Below are 21,146 nucleotides of genomic sequence, written 5' to 3' on the forward strand. Positions count from 1 at the left end.
ACCCTATATGGGTTTTGAGCACTTGAAATATCATTAGTCCAAATTGAATTTTTTTTTTAATTTTTAAATTTTTATTGAATCGCCGTGAGATAGTTACAAGTTTTCGTGTTTGTTTGGGTACAATCACACAATGATCAAACACCCATCCCTCCACCAGTGCATATTCCCCACCACCAATATCCCCGGTATACCTACCTCTCTCCCACCGTCCCCCTGCCTCCATGGCAGACAATATTCCCCATACTCTCTTTACTTTTGGGCATTATGGCTTGCAACACATACAATGAGAGGTCACCATGTTTGGTCCGTTATCTACTTTCGGCACACATCTCCCATCCCGACTGATTCCTTCAACCATCATTTTCTTAGTGATCCTTTCTCTATTCTATCTGCCTTCTCCCCTCCACTCATGAAGCAGACTTCTAGTTATGGGGCAATCCTCCTGGCCCTTGTATCTACTGTCCTTGGGTGTCAGCCTTATGTGATGCTCTTCTATACTCCACAAATGAGTGCTGTCCTTCTATGTCTGTCCCCCTCTTTTTGACTCATTTCACTTAGCATGATACTCTCCATGTCTATCCATTTATAAGCAAATTTTATGACTTCATCTCTCCTAACAGCTGCACAGGATTCCATTGTGTAGATGTACCAAAGTTTCTTTAACCAGTCATCTGTTCTAGGGCACTCGGGTTGTTTCCAGATTTTGGCTATTGTGAACAGTGCTGCAATGAACATATAGGTACAGATGTCATTTCTACTGTGCGCTTTTGCATCCTCGGGATATACTCCCAAAAGTGGTATTGCAGGGTCATATGGAAGCTCAATTTCTAGTTTTTGAAGGACTTTCCATACGGTTTTCCAGAAAGGCTGGATCAACGGCATTCCCACCAACAGTGAAAGAGTGTCCCTTTTTAACCACATCCACACGAGCACTGGTTTCTTTTGTTCTTTTGAATGTGTGCCAGTATCTGTGGTGTGAGATGATATCTGATTGTTGTGAGAAAGGTTAAAATTAAACAGACTAAGATGCTAGAGCAATAGCACAGTGGGTAGGGCGTTTGCCTTGCAGACAGCTGTTCTGTGTTCTATTCCTCTGTCCCTCTCGGAGAGCCCGGCAAACTACCGAGAGTATCCCCCTGCAAAGCAGAGCCTGGCAAGCTACCTGTGGCATATTCGATATGCCAAAAACAGTAACAACAAGTCTCACAATAGAGACATTACTGGTGCCTGCTCAAGCAAATCGATGAACAACGGGATGACAATGCGACAGTGCTACAGTGCACGATGCAATAAGAGTGTTGAAGTGAAGCTCATATAGTATAAATACAAATGTAAACTGTCATAATTGCCTAGGAAATTAGTCTGGGATTTACTAAAATTAATGATCTGCTTATACTCTATACTCTAGCCCAGCAACTCTCCTAGATATATGCCAGTGAAAATCACAATGTGTATTTTACAAAACAAGTACAAGGTTAGTCACAAAAGCATTATTTCTATTTCTGTGTGTCTGGGGGCCACACCCAGCTGTCCTCAGTTCTCCTGATGAGTTCAGGGGGGCATATGTTGGTGCTGGGGATCAAACCCAGGTCAACTGTGGTGCCAGACAAGTACTCTGCCTGCTATACTATCTCTCCAGCTCCAGGAGCACTATTTCTAATACCAAATTATGTTACAATTCCAAATGTTCCTCACCAATACAATGGGGATGCTGCGGTGCAATCATTCATTGGAATACTGTATGATAATGAAAATGAATGATCTAAATATATAACCTAAATGAATCTCAAAGATGTAGGGATCAGCAAAAGAATTCAAAACAAGACTAATGATGCATGGTTCTATTTATATACAGTAGGAGGAGAGCCAGAGCCATTCCATGAAGTTAGAAGTCAGAAGAGAGATTACATTTGGGAGTTATTATTAGAGGGCATGACTGGAATTTCAGAGGTCCTAATTATGTCCTCGGGCTACAGCTACACAGTGTTTAATTTGTGATAATTCCTAAAGCTGTACACAAAAACTGTACTTATTGTATATTATGCTTGTTTTGTTTGGGGCCATACCCTGCAATGCTCAGGGTTAACTCCTGACTCTGCACTCAGGAATCATTGCTGGTGGTGCTTGGGGTACCATATGGAATTCCAGGAATAAAACCTGGGTTGGCCGCATGCAAGGCAAGTGCCCAATTTGCTGTTCTATCGCTCAGCCCTGGTACATTGTGTTTAAATGTACTTTTTAATCTTCTTTTTTTTTCTTTTTGGGTCACACCCGGTGATGCACAGGGGTTACTCCTGGTTCTACACTCAGGAATTATTCCTGGCAGTGCTCAGGGGACCATATGGGATGCTGGGATTCGAACCTGGGTCGGCCACGTGCAAGGCAAACGCCCTACCCGCTGTGCTATCGCTCCAGCCCCTTAATCTTTATTCTTAATAATTATTTTTAACAAATGTGGAATTGGTAGAAAATGGAAGTTTCCACTTCAACAAATGGTGCTGGAATCATTGGATATATATGTATATGTACAGGTTCCTGTCTTTTTATGAAGTTAAGCATGTATTCCTACATGACCCTGGAATTGCACTAATAGGTATATTTACCAAAGTGGAATTAGCAATCATATAAATCCAAAATCCTGGATGTGTGTATTTCTCTGACATCTATACTTATAATAAACAAAATCTGAAAATAATCCAAGTGGTTTTAATTAGTGAATGAATAAACTGGAATCCATATTAGTACACAGCAATAAAAATAAAACAACACAAATAATTCTATTATTGTGCCAAGTAAAATAAGTCAAAGTCAAAAGCAACATATGGTATGATTCTCTTTATATAAGAAGAGAGAAGAGAGAAGCAGCAGGCATTCTGGTGAGCAACACGGCCCGGACAATGCTCCGGACCCGAATCGGGGCCAGCAACACTGGGGGGGGGGGCCGGAAGGAGGAGGTGCCGCCAGCACACCTTCTCCGGATGGAACCCCGGCGACACTGGGCAGCAACTAACACGGCTCCAGGATTCGGGACTGGGACAGATCCGAGCCGTGCGGCCGCTAACGCGGCCGCGCGACCTTTTCTAAAACCTGAAAACATACAATGTTTGAATGGAAAACTAATTATCAAATGCCTGCTTATTAGGGTTATCTTGTTTGGGGATATAACTCCCACAACAATAGTGAGTTTTGTGTTGAAATATGGAACGTAATCAAGGTGAAGAGAAAATAAAGTGAGGTTCATCAGTTATACAGTTGGGATGGGGTGCGGGGGGTATACCGGGGATTTTGGTGGTGGAATATGGGCACTGGTGAAGGGATGGTGTTTGAATACGGTATAACTGAGACATAAACCTGAGAACGCTGTAACTTTCCACATGGTGATATAATTTTAAAAAAATAAAGATTTAACAAAAAAAATAAATAAATAAAAATAAATTAAAAAAAAGAAGAGAGAAGAGGCAAAATCCACAGAGATCAAAATTCTATGAGCGATTACCAGGGGTCAATGTGTAGCAAAGGACTGACTACAAAGGAAATACTGTGAGACAACCAAACTGTCTATATCTTCATGTGACAGCGTTTGTATAGCTGTGTAAGTCTGTTCAAAACTTGAAGAACTATGTACCAGAGGCAGTCTACTGTATATAAAATATATTATTTTATTACATAAAACTTGCACTTTAATTTCGTGGCCTTGTTTTATTTTTTGTTGTTCTGGTACTTACAAGGCCGACTCTGGGTTCTGTGCTCAGGGATCACTCTTGGCAATGCTTGAGGACCATATGTCAAGGATCACACTGGGATTGACTGTATATTTTAATCTTCTAGAATAACAACTTCCGTGTAAATCTAAAGTTCTCCATTCCTTCAGAAAACTATAGATCATCATAAAGAACAAAGAAAAACACACAAAATCTACAACTTTAGTTTAACAATTAAAAAAAATGACTAGCCAAAAGAGAAAGTCTACCATAAATATAAAAATACTGAAAAACTAACTGGATATAGCAAAGAACCAGCAACAGAAAAAGTGTGTGGCACTCCAGATGGCTTCATTAAAGGATCAATAGATAAAAGGTAACAAAGAACCACTGGGGTTTGGGTAAAAAGGGAAAGAAAACTACAAATGGGGAATAAAGGTACAGGTAAGACAAAGAAAGGCCAAAGATGAAAATGAGTCAGTGCACACACAGTGGTTCCTCAAGGTACCAAGAGAAAAATCATTAATTAAGAAAACTACATCTGACCTCATTGGTACCAAGAGAAAAATCATTAATTAAGAAAACTACATTTGACCTCATTGACAAGTGTTCTTGAATCAAGAGCCATGCAAGCCATACCAACCTCTAACACTGTCTGTCCTCAAACACTGTCACTGTCACTGTCACTGTTATCCCATTGCTCATCGATTTGCTCGAGCAGGCACCAGTAACATCTCTTGATTGTGAGACTTATTTGTTACTGTTTTTGGCACATCCAATACGCCACTGGTAGCTTGCCAGGCTCTGCTGTGTGGGCACGATATTCTCGGTAGCTTGTCGGGCTCTCCGAGAGGGGCGGAGGAATCGAACACGGGTCGGCCGCGTGAAAGGCGAACGCCCTACCACTGTAGATGAAAACAGTCTGCAACTGTTCAAAGCTTAAGAACAACAGAGGAGCCAGAGAGAAAGAGGGCCGAAGCACAGGCTTTCCATGTAGAAAGCCCAAGTTTAGACACAGCAGTGAGTCCCGGAAGACAGCAGCCCACAGACATCTCTCCAGACCCCATACCAAGCCAATTTCACCAGTGCACTTCAGATGGAGCAGGTGCGCCCTCTGCACCCGCGCCAGAGGAAACCTCCAATGGTCACAAGCTTCCAGAAGAAAAACCCAGGTTCAGGGATTAACACTCCAGGTCACAATGGTGGCAGCGGAGATTTGCAGTCCCTTCCCAACTCCCTGCCTGCTTGGCTGTCATCCCCAGGATCTGCCTCCGGGTGCCATCTCAGTGCATCAACAGCCTTTGATCCAGAGACTCCCACATGAATCTCAAAATGGATCAGTTCCCTACAGAGATGTCTCTGGACCCCAACCATTCATAATTTTAGAATCCAGAAGTGTGCAGTCATTTTCGTGGCCACACTAACTCTCATGATCTTCAGAATAAGCAATAGACAATAAATTATCTGGCATTTGTCCCTGGCCGGCAGGCTTGAATAGTGGTGGGAAAATTACAGATAATGGTGGTGGGAAGGTGTAATGGTGGTGGGATTGGTGTTGAAATATTGAATGTAACCAATTAATGTGAACGACCTTATGAAAGTAAAATTTAAAAAGAGCTGCCATTTTCTAGAAGCCAGCAAGAAGCACCAGGTACGAGCTGCAGTGGCAGTAAATCCCAAGACTTGCAGGACAGGGGAGGAGTGGGCCGGCCTTCCCCTCACCCTGATGGGATGCAGAGATGACGCCACACCCGCCCACCGTCTACTTAAGCTCCCACGTGGCCACGATCCAGAGACACACACAGAAATCTCAGACATGAGCAACTTGCGGCAGACTTGCCAGCAACTTGCCGGGACTTTGCAACAGGCCTTCTCTGCTGGGCCGCTCCAGACGGGGGCAGGTGCCATCCCACCAGCTGCCCTCTAACAGCTCCAGCGGTCGCCATTTTCTAGAAGCCAGAAAGAAGCACCTGCTCCCACATGGCCACAGAGGCACACAGAGGAATCTTGGACACGAGCAACCTGCGGCAGCAATTTCTTCAGACCCTAATTATTAAATCTTAGAATTCCTAAAGCACGCATGACATTATATTATAGCCATAACAAGCAATACAAAACACATTGTCTAGCAATTGTATTTTCGGCAAGTATGAGGGGAGGTAGAACTGGTCTCAAAATATTGAAGGTAACTAAAGTAGAGAAAGAATACATTGCAAATTGTCTGCCACACAGGCAGGGGAGGTATGGAATGGGTGTGGAGGGGAAATACTTGGGATTTTGGTGGTGGAATATGTGCACTGGTGAATGGATGGGTGTTGGATGACTGTATGATCAAAGTTCAAACATGAAATTTTTGTTACTGTACCTCACGGTGAATTGGGCTGGAGTGATAGGGCAGCAGATAGAGCATTCGCCTTGCATGTGGCCGACCCAGGTTCGATTCCTCCACCCCTCTCGGAGAGCCCGGCAAGCTAAGGAGAGTATCTCACCCCCACGGCAGAGCCTGGCAAACTACCCATGCGTATTGGATATGCCAAAAACAGTAACAACAAGTCTCACAATGGAGACGTCACTGGTGCCCGCTCGAGCAAATCAATGAGCAACGGGATGACCGTAATTCTCACGGTGAATTAATAAAAAAATTTTAAATTAAAAAAAGAAAGAAAGCCCAAGATTGATCCCATGTACCACAGGGTCCCCTGAGAACTATTGGATTAACCCCTGAGCAGTCAGGAATAGCCCCTGAATACTGCTAGACAGGACTAAATAAAGGGCAATAAAAAATATTTCATGAGACAAACATTATTCACTACTGACATCAGCAAAATGATATATTCAGTCTCCAAGCTCTCACACCTCTCAGCTACAGACACATAAGAACATAAAAAGTCAAGCAGACAGAGAGAGAGTACAGGGGTTAAGGTGCTTTCCTTGTACACAGCTGGCCACATATGATCTCTCGAGCCCCACCAGAAGTGATCCCTGAGCACAGAGACAGGAGTATGCCCTGACCACAGTCGGGTATGGCCCCAACAATCCCTTCTTAATAAATCAAGCAGGTATCAGAATCATCTTTGTCAAAACTCTGGAAAACAATCAAAATACTCATCAACCAAGCAAATATATGGTGGGTACACAAAAGGCAGCTTAAAAAAAGAATCACATTACGTTCATTTGCCCTTGCCCTATGAAGTAGGCAATGACAGTCTGTCTTCCAAACAGTCTGAGACCCAGAGTCCTGACTCTGGAAAAACAAATGTGTCCGTTCTAACCTGTCTAGCAACTACCAGAAGGACTGAGGAAGTACCCCAGGTATAAAGCACCCATGTGAAGTAGAATTTAGAAAAAACAGGTATATGCACACAACAAGATACATGTTCACAAAAGAACTGAGAAGAGTCTAACTGCACCAATTTTTCTCAAGTGTAGAAAATGAAATTCCTCCATGAACCAAAGATAAATTTGATCCATAAGGCTGGAAAACTGGAGACCCATAACACTCATCAACCTTAGTGAAACTATCCTAAATAAAACATAAACAGAATAAATCCATATTATGGTACTATATCACAAATCAGTAATATTTATTCTAGGCTTATAATGTACTACTAGAAAATACTATTTAAATAAACATAAAGAGATACCTTTAAATATAAGATACGTTGCAAGAAAAATGGTGAAACCATTCAATACTCAGTCCTAATTTAAAAACAACAATAACAACACTAGGGAAGATTAGAATTGATGGCAGTTTCTAGCAGAGAGAGTACAGCGGTTAGGGCACTTGCCTTGCATGAAGTCAACCCAGGGCACCACATATGGTTTCCCTGAGCACAGAGCCAGGAGTAAGCTCTGAGCACAGCCAGGAGTGGCACACAAAGAAAAAAATATATAGCAATTTCCTTAAAATAACTGAAGACAGGTAGAGAAGAAGGGAATGAGAATTCAAGGAGTTAGTCAGAATCAGGGTGGCCTAAGCCGTTCATTCCTTTCTTCTCCCCATTTCACATACAACTAATCTAACATCCATAATAAAACACATCAGGGAACCAGAGAGATCTGGCTCTGTACCCAAAAGCAGGTGGACTGAAATCAAACGTGGTGCCAGAGCCAAGGGAGCAGTGGTAGAGCTGGCAGTGTGACAGTACGTTTCTAGCAGAGAAAAGTGAAAAAGGTGCGTATGTACACATGTGGGGAGCAGTCAGCACAGCTTCCTAAGCTACAGCTGGAGGGATCCAGTCATTCTGAGAAGAGAGCAGTGACTGGAAGAGATGAACCCATTTCCAACCATCTGCCTCAAGATTTTGGCTGAAGGACCATCCAAAGTCCTCTGATCCTGTCCCACGCCCGAGGAACCCCTTAGGGAAGCCATGAGCGAAGTGATCGTCTCCAACTCTGCTACTCCCTCACCTTTTTCAGTTTTCTCCCCAGTTTGCATGTGTACACTTGCTCCCACCCTTAGTAGCAAGTCAGCGCTGGGAATAAAAATTTAAAACTTGTGCTACAGTGCCACCTTCTGAAAAAGAAAATGAAGACTCCTAATTAGCAACCTGCTGAACAGCTGGAACATAAACAAGATCTTACCCGGGTAAGCAAGGTGCCACACATAGCCTTTTGAGCTCTCTCCCTGACTCTCTTCCTTATCAGCTGTACTTCCAATTCTTTATTAACATAATTTTTTTCCTCATTTAAAAAAATTCTTTAGCTCCACAATTTGACTGGAGAAGAGGCAGTTTTCATCTTACACCATAAAAATCCTGGTAATGGGGCGAGTACAAGAGTACAGCAGGTAGGGCTCTTGCCTTGCACATGACTAGCCCGGGTTTGATCTCCAGCACCCCATATGATCTCCCAAGTCTCTGATCATAGAGTCAGGAGTAAGCCTTGAGCATTAACAGGTGTGGCTCAAATTCCCCCACACTAAAACCCATGGTAAAAATAACAGAAAGAAAACAAGGGATGCAGAATAGAACAGTGTGGGTAAGGTCCTTGTCTTGCATGTGGCCAACCTTGATTCGACCCTGGCACTGCATGCAGTCCCCTAAGCACAGCCAGGATGTGGCACCAATACAAAACAAAAACAAGAAAATAACAAATTTACCAACAACTGAATCCAAAGACATGAATACTGTGAGCAAACAAATACAATTCAAGAATTGTTATAAGAAATCCAACAGGCTGTAGGGAAATTAAAAGGTAAAACAATGATCTTGTGAATAATTTTAATGAACAGGAGTACTTTACAAAAGAGGCTGAAACTCTAATCTAAAAGAACAGTGATGGGGCTGGAGAGATAGCACAGCGGGTAGGGCGTTTGCCTTGCACGCAGCCGACCCAGGTTCTAATCCCAGGATCCCATATGGTCCCCTGAGCACCGCCAGGGGTAATTCCTGAGTGCAGAGCCAGGAGTAACCCTGAACATCACCAGGTGTGACCCAAAAAGAAAAAAAATAAATAAAAGAACAGTGATGTTGAAGAACTCAGAAAGTGAGATTAAACAAGGGTTGGGGGGCAGGTCTTGAGCACTTTGGTGGTGGTGATGTAAAACTGCATACACCAAGACCACAAATGTCAACACTATTGTAAACATATCATCTTAACTTTTATAGTACCTTTAAAAGGAGTACTTGCTTCAACAGTACATATACTAAAACTGGAAAAATAGAGATTATAGATATAAAAGATCTCCCATAAAATTCACAGCTTATCTATCAAATGAGACTCAACCAAACCAGAAAAGGCAATGATGGGATATAGTAAAGAAATATCAATCAATAAAATCAGTATCTCATCAAGAATACTCTAGCCAGTGGGTTATCTATCATCAGACTTGAAGGAATGATACAAAGCTTAGTGAACAAACAACAGCTTAGAATGCTCATCATCTTGAAATCAGTTTTTCAAGAAGCATTAAAGGAGCACAGTCCCCAAAACTGAATCCAACAATATAAAAAAAGATTATACACCACGATCAAGTAAAATCTATCCCACAGATGCAAGGATGACCTAATATACACGGGTCAATCAACATCATACAGTTCTATCAATATAAGGGGTAAAAACATGATTGTATCAATAGAAGCAGAGAAAGCAAATGCTTTTTTTTGCAAGCTCCAATACCCAATCATAATCAAAACAACTTTCAATAAAATGGGGACAGAAGAAACTCTCCTCAATATAGCTAAAGCCATTAGCCACAAACCCACAGCTACTCTCATATACCATGGTAAAAAACTGAAAGCCCTGCCTCTGAAATCAGGCATAAGGCAGGTCAGGAACTATATAGTACAGCACAAAGGGTATTTGCCCTGCGCGCAGCCAACCTGGGTTCAATCCCTCGGCTCAATGATCCCTCCAGCACTGCCAGGAGTGATCCCTAAGCGCAGAGCCAGAAGTAAGCCCTAAGCACTGCCAAATATGACCCAACCCCCCCCAAAATTTTTTAAATTAAAAAATCAGTTATTCTAATTCTAAATATCACATATAAGTGATATCAAGGAATGACAGAAACAAATATTCAAACCAACAAAACTGAAATCAAGAGTCAACAAAACTGAAATCAAGAGACCCAAACTTTACCAACCAAACTTAGAGAGGTGCCTGTCAAGAGGGCAGGCTGGGGTAGGGGGGTATATATGAAGGAATATGGGATCACTGGTGATGGGGTTCGCACTGCATTATTGTATATTTAAAACTAAACTATGAATAACTAAATTACAGTGCTTGAAAAAAATTTTAACTACAAAATTAAGTCAGGCATAAGACAAAGTTGCTCACTCTCACTATTAGTCAATATAGTACTGGAAGTTCTTGCCACATCAATTAGATAATAAAGTGGATCCATACTGGAAAAGAAGTAGTTAAACTATCTGAAGCTATTTGCATATGGCATACTAAGAAAATACCAAAAATTCTATTAAAAAAAGACATCCTAGAAATAATAAACTTCTACAGTTCAAAGTAGCAGGTTACAGGGCCAGAGAATTAGTACAGTGGGTAAGGCAACTGCCTTGTACATTGCTGACCCAGGTTGGATTCCCAACACCATATGGTCCTCAAAGCCCTGCCTGGAGAGATCCCTGAATATGGAACCAAGAGTAAACCCTGATTACTGCCAGATGTCGATCAGAAAACAAACAAACAAACAAATCAATAAATAGCAGGCTACAAATTCAACACAGAAATCCATGGTATTTCGATATGCAGACAATGAAGTAGAAGAGGGAAAAAAACTATTCATAACTGTTCCGCAAAAAAAAAAAAAAAAAAAAAACAAGTACCTGGGACAAAGACATAGTACAAAGGCTAAGGCACTCAGTTTGCATGTGACCAACATCGGGTCAATCCCCAACAGAATATATGGTCCCCCAAGTACCACCAGGAGTGATCCCTGAGCAGAGAACCATAAGTAAGCCCTGTGCAATGCTAGGTATGATTTCAGCCCCCCCCCCCAATAAATCACTGTATAACTGTATCACTGTCATCCCGTTGTTCATCAGTTTACTCGAGCAGGCACCAGTAACATCTCTATTCCTCATGCTTCTCGGCCAGGCAACATATTATAAGACACTTCCTACCCATTTGCCATAATTACCACACCATATTGATGGAATTCAGATAGTAGGCAAAAATCATAGAGAGCAATATATATCGGAGAGCCCGGCTAATGAGAGTATCCCGCTCGCACAGGCAGAGCCTGGCAAGCTACCCCAATAAATACATACAATTAAAAATAGGGAGAATAGATAAAAACACTTCCTTTTAAAAGACATACAGGATCTGGAGTGAAAGTACAATGGTAGAGCATTTACCTTGTACATGGCTGACCCCAGTATCCCATATGATCCTCTGTGCACCACCAGGAGTAATTCCTGAATGCAGAGCCAGGACTAACCCCTGAACATCATTGGGTGTGATCCCGAAAGCAAAGAAAAAAGGACATACAAATGGCAATAGCACTGTAGCACTGTCATCCCATTGTTCATCTATTTGCTTGAGCAGGCACCAGTAATATCTCCATTGTGAAAGTTGTTGTTACTGTTTTTGACATATCGAGAATACAACAAATAGCTTGCCAGGCTCGGCATGCAGGCAAGATACTCTAGGTAGGTAGCTCACTGGGCTCTCCAAGAGGGACAGAGAAATTGAACCCGGGTTGGCCAAGTGCAAGGCAAATGCCCAAATTGCTGTGCTATCACTCCAGTCCAAATGGCAATAGGTATATTAAAACATGTTCTCCTTGGGGCTGGAGTGATAGCACAGCAGGTAGAGCACTTGCCTTGCATGTGGCCAACCCGGGTTTGATTCCCAGAATCCCATATGTTCCATCGAGCACCGCCAGGAGTAATTCTTGAGTGCAAAGCCAGGAGTAACCCCTATGGATCACCAGGTGTGACCTCCCCCCCCAAAAAAAAGGAAAAATAAGCTCTCTATCACTTATCATCAGGGAAATTCAAATGAAAACAACAATGAGATACCAAAATATCAGCTTACACTAGTAAGATTGGCACACATTAAAAAGAATGAAAACAATAAGCAATGGCATGGATGTTGGGGGGAAAGGACCCTTTATCCACAGTTGAATGTCCACTTTATCCACAGGGAATGTCCACTAGTACAAATTATTTTTCTTTTTGGCTTTTGGGTCACACCCGGCAATGCACAGGGGTTGCTCCTGGCTCTGCACTCTGGAATTACTCCTGCAGTGCTCGGGGGACCATATGGGATGCTGGGAATCGAACCCGGGTCAGCCGCGTGCAAGGCAAATGTCCTGCCTACTGTACTAACGCTCCAGTCTCCTGGTTCAAATTCTTTGTAAAACAATATGGACACATTACAAAATAACAAAAACAAAAACTAATAATTGAGTTTCTAGATCACCCAGCAATTCCAATTCTTGGTATCTACCCCAAGGACTAAAAACAAATGGAAAAGATATTTGCATTCCAATAGTGCATTCATTACAGCACTATTCACAATAGGCAAAATTTGGAAATGACCCAAATACCCAAGAGCAAATGACTGGATAAAGAAATTGTGTAGCATATACACAGTGAAAGAATACTACTCAGCTATCCGAAAAAGAGAAAATGATACAAAATGCCACCACATGGATGGACCCAGTGGGTATCATGCTAAGTAAAGTCAGTCAGAAGGAAAGAGGTAGAATCAAAAACAATTTCTCTTGGGGCTGGAGTGATAGCACAGTGGGTAGGGCATTTGCCTTGCACGCATGTATACACACACACGCAATTTCCAGTCTAAAAATATATTTGTGATTGCTTAGGAATGAAGAGGAAAATGGGAAATGAGTCACTTCTACTGGGAGATATAGTTTTATTTTTAATCAAGAATTTAATTTATATTTATCAAACCTGGCATCTCACACACAAAAGGCAAGTAGTCTATCACTTAGCACCAATCTGGGATATAGCTTCTTCTAGGGGGGTAACAAAAATGTTCTAAATCAATTGTGGTTATTGTTGCACATCTCGATGAATATACTCTGTCACTGTCACTGTCATGCCCTTGCTCATCGATTTGTTCGAGCGGGCACCAGTAACGTCTCTCATTGAGAGACTTATTGTTACTGTTTTTGGCATATCCAATACGCACGGGTAGCTTGCCAGGCTCTGCCGAGCGGGATCGATGCTCTCCGAGAGGGGTAGAGGAATCGAACTCAGGTCGGCCGCATGAAAGGCGAATGCCCAACTGCTGTGCTATAGCTCCAGCCCGACCAATTTTGTAAAGCTGAGTGGGAACTTTGGGTTAAGCCCAGGTTGCTGGAGACTAACTTGTTGATCTACCACTAACTACTAAGATAACTAAACAAATGTTGACAATACCAAATGTTGGCAAAAATATTAAGCAACTGGATATTTTATACATTGCTGGAAGAAATTATAAGTGATCAAACCATTCTATCGGGAAGGATATTCACCCAATATCCTTCTGATAAGGGGCAAATACCAAGGGTATACAAGGCAGTGGTTGAACTCTACATGAAGAAAAAAATCCAATCCCATCAGAAAATAAGGTGATGAAATGAACAGAAACTTTCTCAAAGAAATCCGAATGGCCAAAAAAGGCATATGAAAAAAGTGCTCTTCATCACTAATCATCAGGGAGATACACATCAAAACAAAAATAAGATATCATCTCACACCACAGACACTGGCACACATCCAAAAGAACAAAAGCAACCAGTGTTGGCATGGATGTGGGGAGAAAGGGACTCTACTTCACTGCTGGGGAATGCAGACTGGCCCAGCCTTTTTGGAAAACAATATGGGCATTTCTCAAAAAAACAAAAATTGAGCTCCCATTTGACCCAGAAATACCACTTCTGGGAATATATCCTAGAAACACAAAAAAGTACAGTAGAAATGGCATCTGCACTTGTATGTTTATTGCAGCACCATTTACAATAGCCAGAATTTGGAAAAACCCTGAGTGCTCTTTGAACAGATAACTGGTTAAAGAAACTTTGGTATATCTACATAATGGGATACTATGCAGCTGTTAGAAAAGATGAAATCATGAAATTTGCATATAAGTGGATGGACATGGAGAGTAGCATGCTAAGTGAAATGTGTCAGAAAGAGAGGGAAAAACATAGAATGACTGCACTCATTTGTGGAATATAAAGTAACATAACACCGGAGGAGAAAAATGATGAGACCACTCTATTAAACAATTAGGCAGACTCTTAAAGAGTTAAATAAGCTTGCTATGTAACCAAACAATTCAATATTTACAGAAACAAATCATGTTCACACAAAACCTTTTGTATGAATGTTTGGAGTACATCAACTCAACAGTGGTACATCTATACCATGCAACAACACTCAGCAATAAAAAGAAAGATTTGATACACACAATAACTTGAGAGAATCACCAAAAGAAAAACAGTCCCCAAAGTTATAGTATGACTTGATTTATACCACATCCTTGAAATGATGAAGTTCTAGAAATGGAGATGAGTAGTTTTCAGAGATTTAAAAAATGGATACAGGACAGGGAAATAGATCTAATATAAAATCATAATATAATAAACAGAACCATCTTTTTTTTATTTTTGGGTCACACCTGGTGATGTACAGGGGTTACTCCTGTTACTGCACTCAGGAACCACCCCTGGCAGTGCTCAGGGGACCATATGGGATGCTGGGAATTGAACCCGGGTCGGCTGCGTGCAAGGCAAACACCCTACCTGCTGTGCTATTGCTCCAGCCCCACGAGACAGAACTGTCTTAACTATCTCTTTGTCAATATTCTGGCCATATTACACATTTTTTTGGTTTTGGTGCCACACCCAGCTATGCTCAGGGCTTACTTACTCCTGGTTCTGCACTCAGGGATCACTCCTGGTGGGGCTCAAGGGACCATAGTCGGAGCAAGCGACGGAACCCTGATCAGCCATGTGTAAGGCATGTGCCGTACCTGCTGTATTGTCTCTCCAGCCCCCTGCAAACTTTTGTAAGATGTTACAATTGAAGGACCTGGCAAAGTGTTTATGAGATATCCATTATTCTCACAAATACATGTCAATCAACTATCTCAAAAGAAACTTATTTTTAAAAAGGTCATATACCATGATTCCCTTGAATTATTACACAACCAATACGACAGTAATTAGATGTGTGTTAGCTTGAGATTATAGGTAGGGGAGGACATGTCTATAAAGGAGAAGCATGACACACACTTTGGAAATAATGAAACAATTCTCCATCCTATAGTTTAGTTATACCAATACCAATGCGTTAACTTTGATCAAAATGAAGAACAAAGTCATTGTGCTACACACTAATTAAAAAACATTTGGAAGCGGGGCTGGATCAATAGCACAGCGGGTAGGGCGTTTGCCTTGCATGCGGCCGACCCGGGTTCGATTCCCAGCATCCCATATGGTCCCTTGAGCACCGCCAGGAGTAATTCCTGAGTGCAGAGCCAGGAGTAACCCCTGTGAATCGCCAGGTGTGACCCAAAAAGAAAAACAAACAAGCAAAAAACATTTGGAGGGCTGGGAGTATAGCTCAAAGGAGTGGTACACAGGTCTTAACATATGCTAGACCCTGAATTTGACTCTGAGTACCATAGGATCGGCCCCCTAGCACTCAAAAGATATGACCCTGGGGCTGGAGCGATAGCACAGCGGGTAGGACATTTGCTTTGCACGTGGCCTACCCGAGTTTGATTCCCAGCATCCCATATGGTTCCCCGAGCACCGCCAAGAGTAATTCCTGAGTGAAGAGCCAGGAGTAACCCCTGTGCATCAGCTGAGTGTAACCCAAAAAGCAAAAAAAAAAGATATGACTCTGGTAGGCTCCAGCACTGCCAGGCAAACACTGATCAGGCCTGCATTGTGGGCCCTGTAATGGCTCCTGGATTCCCAATTACCACTAAGGAGCCCCTATAAAAAATAAACATCATTTGTAAGTGAAATAAACAGGCAGTAGGCTATGAGTATCTATATTATTTTTTGTCTCTTGGCCAAACAAGAACCAAAATCCAACCTGAAAAAGCTACTTCAGAAAAATTATTTGCAATACAAAAAGGTTATCTATTGCACACCCAAATTATATTTTTCCATTATGTGTGCAATCCACTGAGGAACAATATAGGAAATATATGCAGAGAATGCATTTATCACCAGGCGATGGTTGAAGACAATCCCACCATCCACATGAAAACCTAACGAAGAAATAACTTGAAAGCCAATTACAGGAAACATTCATTTCCCGGAGGATGTGGTCTCCTCTCTCCAAGATGAGTAAAGTCATCCACATTTTCCTCTGTCTGCAAAAGATTTGGGGCTATCATCTGTAACATCGATCCTTTGCTACACCTTAGATCTTCTACTTGTCTAACAATCTAACTTGGCACTGATGTGCTATCTCTCATTTTCCATAATCCTAATGATTATTTACAATTCCCTGTTTTATGTGAGATTCCTATGTGGCTCATCTCATAGAGTAAAACAGAGGAACTGACAACATGCTTACCCAGGTTTCGACCATTTCTTGCTCTTCTTGGGAAAAGGCAGAGATGTGCAAAGCTTGAGCTGAAGAGTGGAGAGAAGGAGTGCATATAAGTGGCCTCCCCAGACTTTCAGTACCCAGCATTATGTGCCTAGAAATCCCCTCACATCAGCCAGCTAGGGGTAGCTCAGGACATTTGGGCAAGCATATGGTTTTAACCACATATTTGCGACTTCTGTTTTCTCATATGACTTCTTGTATACTATATTCCTTTTTTTAATTGAATCACTGTGAATTACAAAGTTACAAAGATATATGATTTTAAGGTATATACTTTTCCAACACCAATCCCTTCACCAGTGCCCACCATTCCCCACCAATGTCACCAGCTTCCCTCCCACCCCTCAGCCTACCTCTATGGCAGGCACTTTCCTCCTTCTACATTGCCTAGTGTTTCTTCCCTAACTTATCTCCCTCACCCCAGCCCCAGTGCCAAATTATTTATTGTAGGGTTGTAACAAAAAATGTATTTATAGGTATCTTTCTTAAAGAAATAAGGTATTTTAATTTCTCTATAAGGACCTCAGCATTGATTTTAACCATGCCATATTTAGATCATCCTATATGACCCTTGGTATGCGATTAATAAGGAAATACAAGGGGTGAAGTGCTATGGAAGTATTTAAAATCATATGTGGAACGGCATTTGGGGGGCATATGCTACCTAAATTTAGAAAAAAAATTCAAGTTATAGAATATATTTTCAAGTTGAATCCCAAAACTCTTCTAAATGAATAAAATGGGAGATACTGCTGCAGAGACCCATTTAAAACTATGTACTAAAAGTTTACTGATACATGCCTTGTATATAGAACTCATCAATAGAGCGAAATAAGTTCCTTTAAACTTTGTTTTCTTCTATTTTCGAACTCATCTGTATTTCGAATGAAACGTTTAAATGCTGCAAACACTTCACTTTAAAACTAGTTACCCCATGTGTTTCCAGCATATCCCCGGCAAGAAGTCCCACTCACCCATGCCCAGGTCTTGAGAAGCCCCAAGTCAGGTGAAGCCTTTCAGGTGCCTCTTTTTCCTTCTCCCCGCGCTGGAGGCGTCTGGGCCGGAGCTGGAAACCTTCGAGTGCAGGGACCCCTCCGACTGGAGCATTCGACCCAGGCCTTACCTTGGGGCTAGGGCGACGGGACAGAGGGAGGGAGAGATGGGGGGTCTGAATATTTTGCACAAGTCACTATGCTGGAAACGTGTGCGAACCCAAGTTTACTAAGCCTCCTTCGATCCCGACCAGCCACACTTTAGTCATACAACTTAAGACCAGACCTTCATTTTTTTCAAACTACCCTCTCGGTTCCCCAGTCTTTCACTCCTCAAGCCCTCTTAGCAATCACACCACCACCTCCCTTCATTTTTCAAGGGTCCCTCTTCATTTGTTCTGAGCTCCCCCATCACTCCTGGCACTTACCTCGCACGCACTCTCGATAATTTTAGCTCCCGGTAGAGAAAACCGTTATAAGAATTGGCCCCTACGAGCACTTCCGTTTCGGGATCTACTCGAGCTCGGCAAGCAACAGGGCTTCAGAGATCGGTTGTGCGCACGCTCAGTACGAGCTGTGAGGGTCCAGTCCGCCAATAGTCAACATGGGGCCTCCTCCCGCACGCCCAACGGGAAGATGACGGAGCCACGGAGCAGGCGCAGTGGGAGCGGGCCGCGCTGGTGACGTCATTTTTCGAGATGGCCACGCCCACCGTCTCTCCGCCCCCCCCCCAGTTGAGACTGCCCCGTCGAGCAGGTATTCTTTACTTTTAGGGGACCACCATTTCCAAGATTTCAAAGACCAGTTTCCTAATGGTGAGAAGTGCCCAATTAAAGGAAATATTACCAGGCAGTAGTGTGGTGTCTTGAACTTGGGTATCAGCATGGGATTTGCAGGTGAAACTATAGGCAGACAGGGAGCGTCGCCAAACGGCTTACAGGGCACAAAGGCTAGCAGGTAGATGAAGGGCACTAGCTCCATCCAGTGGCTAAAGCTGGGAATTTCACAATCTAGCTATACGCAAACAAGGAACTCAGGAATAAGTGGCATACACACAAATCACAAATCCTGGGGGCACAGGGGGTGGGGGGTTAAGGAGCTCCTGGCAGTGATAAAATGATGGGTAAGGATGATACCTTTTCATCACAGGAGACAACTATGGTGACCGAAAGAAATTGATAACATAGGTATCTCAAGGCAAAGAGATTTCTGGCGAAGGCACATCTGTTGCAAAGACCCTGAAGTCACACCTAGATTGTCCCATTGAAGGAACAGAAAAAGAGTATCAGACATGTAGGCGATGTAGACAAGGGAGAGTCGAGTGGGAGACAAATTAGGGTTTTCTCTGTCATGGACAGCGCTCATTTTTAATTCTTACATAATAGGGCTCCATACAGGATCTGGTTACATTTTAAAATATGTAAGATATAGGGGTTGGAGCAGGTAGGGCGTTTGCCTTGCACGCAGCCGACCCGGGTTCGATTCCAAGCATCCCATATGGTCCCCTGAGCACCTCTAGGAGTGATTCCTGAGTGCATGAGCCAGGAGTAAGCCCTGTGCATTGCCGGTGTGACCCAAAAAGAAAAAAATAAGATACATATTTGACTCATGTCTTGCACCACCAGAACTCTGGAACAGACTGCCACTATTTTCATTACTTCCCCCTGGATTTCCAGGTAGTGTTCTAAATATTGAGCAGGAAAGAAGAGAACCCCCAAAAAATGTACAGCAAGACACTTCTTGTTTTTTCTCATCTCTGTGCTAGTTTTAGGATGATGGCAGTACCTAATTTACTGGGTTGTAATGACAAGTAAATTGATTAATAGTGGTGAACGGTTTAGAAAACTGCCTGGTACACAGCAAGTACTATGTCTGGTTGTTGTTGTTATATAAAATTTGATGTGTGTAAAACATATATTTTTTTTAGTTTTTGGGTCACACTTGGTAGTGCTCAGGTGTGATTTTCAAAAAAAATAGCGTGGGCAAGTGAGGGATGAGAGCGGTCAGTAGCCAAGAGCCACCTCCCCAGGCCGGTCCACGGCGATGGAGGTTCAAAGGACCAGGAAAACAGAGAAACAGGAACTGGGCCCCAGGGTGGTTGGTAGTTGAGTTATTTGTCTCTCATCCTTAACTTTGATCTCTCCCCTTACAGCACAATCATAGTCATAGTTTTGGTCACAGTCCCAGTCATCGTAGTTCCATCATCCTAGTCTCCTCATAGACCTCAAAGTCCTCTCTACCCCTCTCACCTTTCATAGCATAGTTATATAAAAATCATGAAGGGTAGGGGTATACAAAGGTGGAGCTGAATATTGTCATAACAACAAACAGAGGTAAAGCCACCCCTTCCGGGGACGTTCTAGGGGATTAACTCAAGGACAAAATCTCATCTGAGGGTTAAGTATTCCAGATTATTAGAAGATCCACTCAAGGGCAGTATTCCATCCAGGATGTATTGCTTTATCCTTTCCTCAACTAGTAATCCATTTAAACAATCATAGTAAATTTACTTCTTATAATATTTCTAGTCATTTTGTATGAACACAGTCAGAGATATATTAAGCTTAAATATTAACTCTTCTGGGGACATTTAGCCATACATCCCAGACTACAGTCCTCAGGCCAGGCTACTCCTTCCCAACACCAGCAGGGTCCCCATTTAGTTACTTCTTTTGGGGCCATGACAGAGTCTGTCCCATGACCATGTTCTTAACTTATTATATCTATGGTGCTTAGTTTATCCCCTTTCGATACCAGGATAGTTTACAGCTTGCCCTGGATCTCTCTAGTCCCTTCATCGGGACTCTGCTTTTGGAGTGCCTGGACTAAGCGCAACTGAGGCTTAAGTTAAGTAAATGTGGATGCCCAGGCGTAAATATTATTTAGAGTCATGTTACAAAAGCATATCATCAACTGTATTCCTGTGTCTATACAAAAAGGACATTGCTAAATCATGCAAGTGACATAAAGGAAAAAGAAAAGCAATGTAGGATTATTAGTGCTTGATGGAATTAAGTGTGCCTCAGGGGCACTGTTGTGGGAGTAGCTCAATAAACTAAGCTCCCTGCAGGAGGAGCAAGAACAACGCAATGTTATCCAACACTCAGGGGTTACTTCTGGCTCTGTACTCAGAAATCACTTCTGACAGACTTGGGGGACCATATGGGATGCCGGGGATCAAACCCAGGCAGGCTGAGTGCAAGGTAAGTGCCCTACCCATTGTACTATTTCTCCAGCCTTGGGATATGTGTAAAATTTCTTTCAAAAAAAAGGAAAAATACAAGACTGCTTTCTGGAGAACAGAACTGTCATGGGTAAAAGCAAGGCACAAGAACTTGAGAGGAGGTAAAAACAGGCCCGGCCATGTTATTACAGTGACTGAGACCTAACTCAGTATTTCCCATGTGCCAAGT

At 42.5% G+C, this 21,146-nt stretch overlaps 1 protein-coding gene across 2 annotated transcripts in view; it reads right to left on the minus strand.

Moving 5' to 3' along the window:
- LOC101556455 (zinc finger protein 182) overlaps positions 1-18,285 on the minus strand; it is a 41,771-nt gene extending 23,486 nt beyond the window's left edge. For both annotated transcript variants that reach the window (XM_055120230.1, XM_055120229.1), the window contains exons 1-3: positions 18,162-18,285; positions 17,716-17,871; positions 16,706-16,764 (exon numbers count right to left, since the gene is read on the minus strand). In XM_055120230.1, the coding sequence (XP_054976205.1) occupies positions 16,706-16,764; positions 17,716-17,719 (63 nt within the window). In that variant the 5' untranslated portion in view covers positions 17,720-17,871; positions 18,162-18,285. The remainder of the gene's footprint in view (positions 1-16,705; positions 16,765-17,715; positions 17,872-18,161) is intronic.
- Between the last annotated feature and the right edge of the window lie 2,861 nt (positions 18,286-21,146).

Source organism: Sorex araneus, chromosome X (assembly GCF_027595985.1).
Source record: "Sorex araneus isolate mSorAra2 chromosome X, mSorAra2.pri, whole genome shotgun sequence".
NCBI classification, from domain to species: Eukaryota; Metazoa; Chordata; class Mammalia; order Eulipotyphla; family Soricidae; genus Sorex; species Sorex araneus.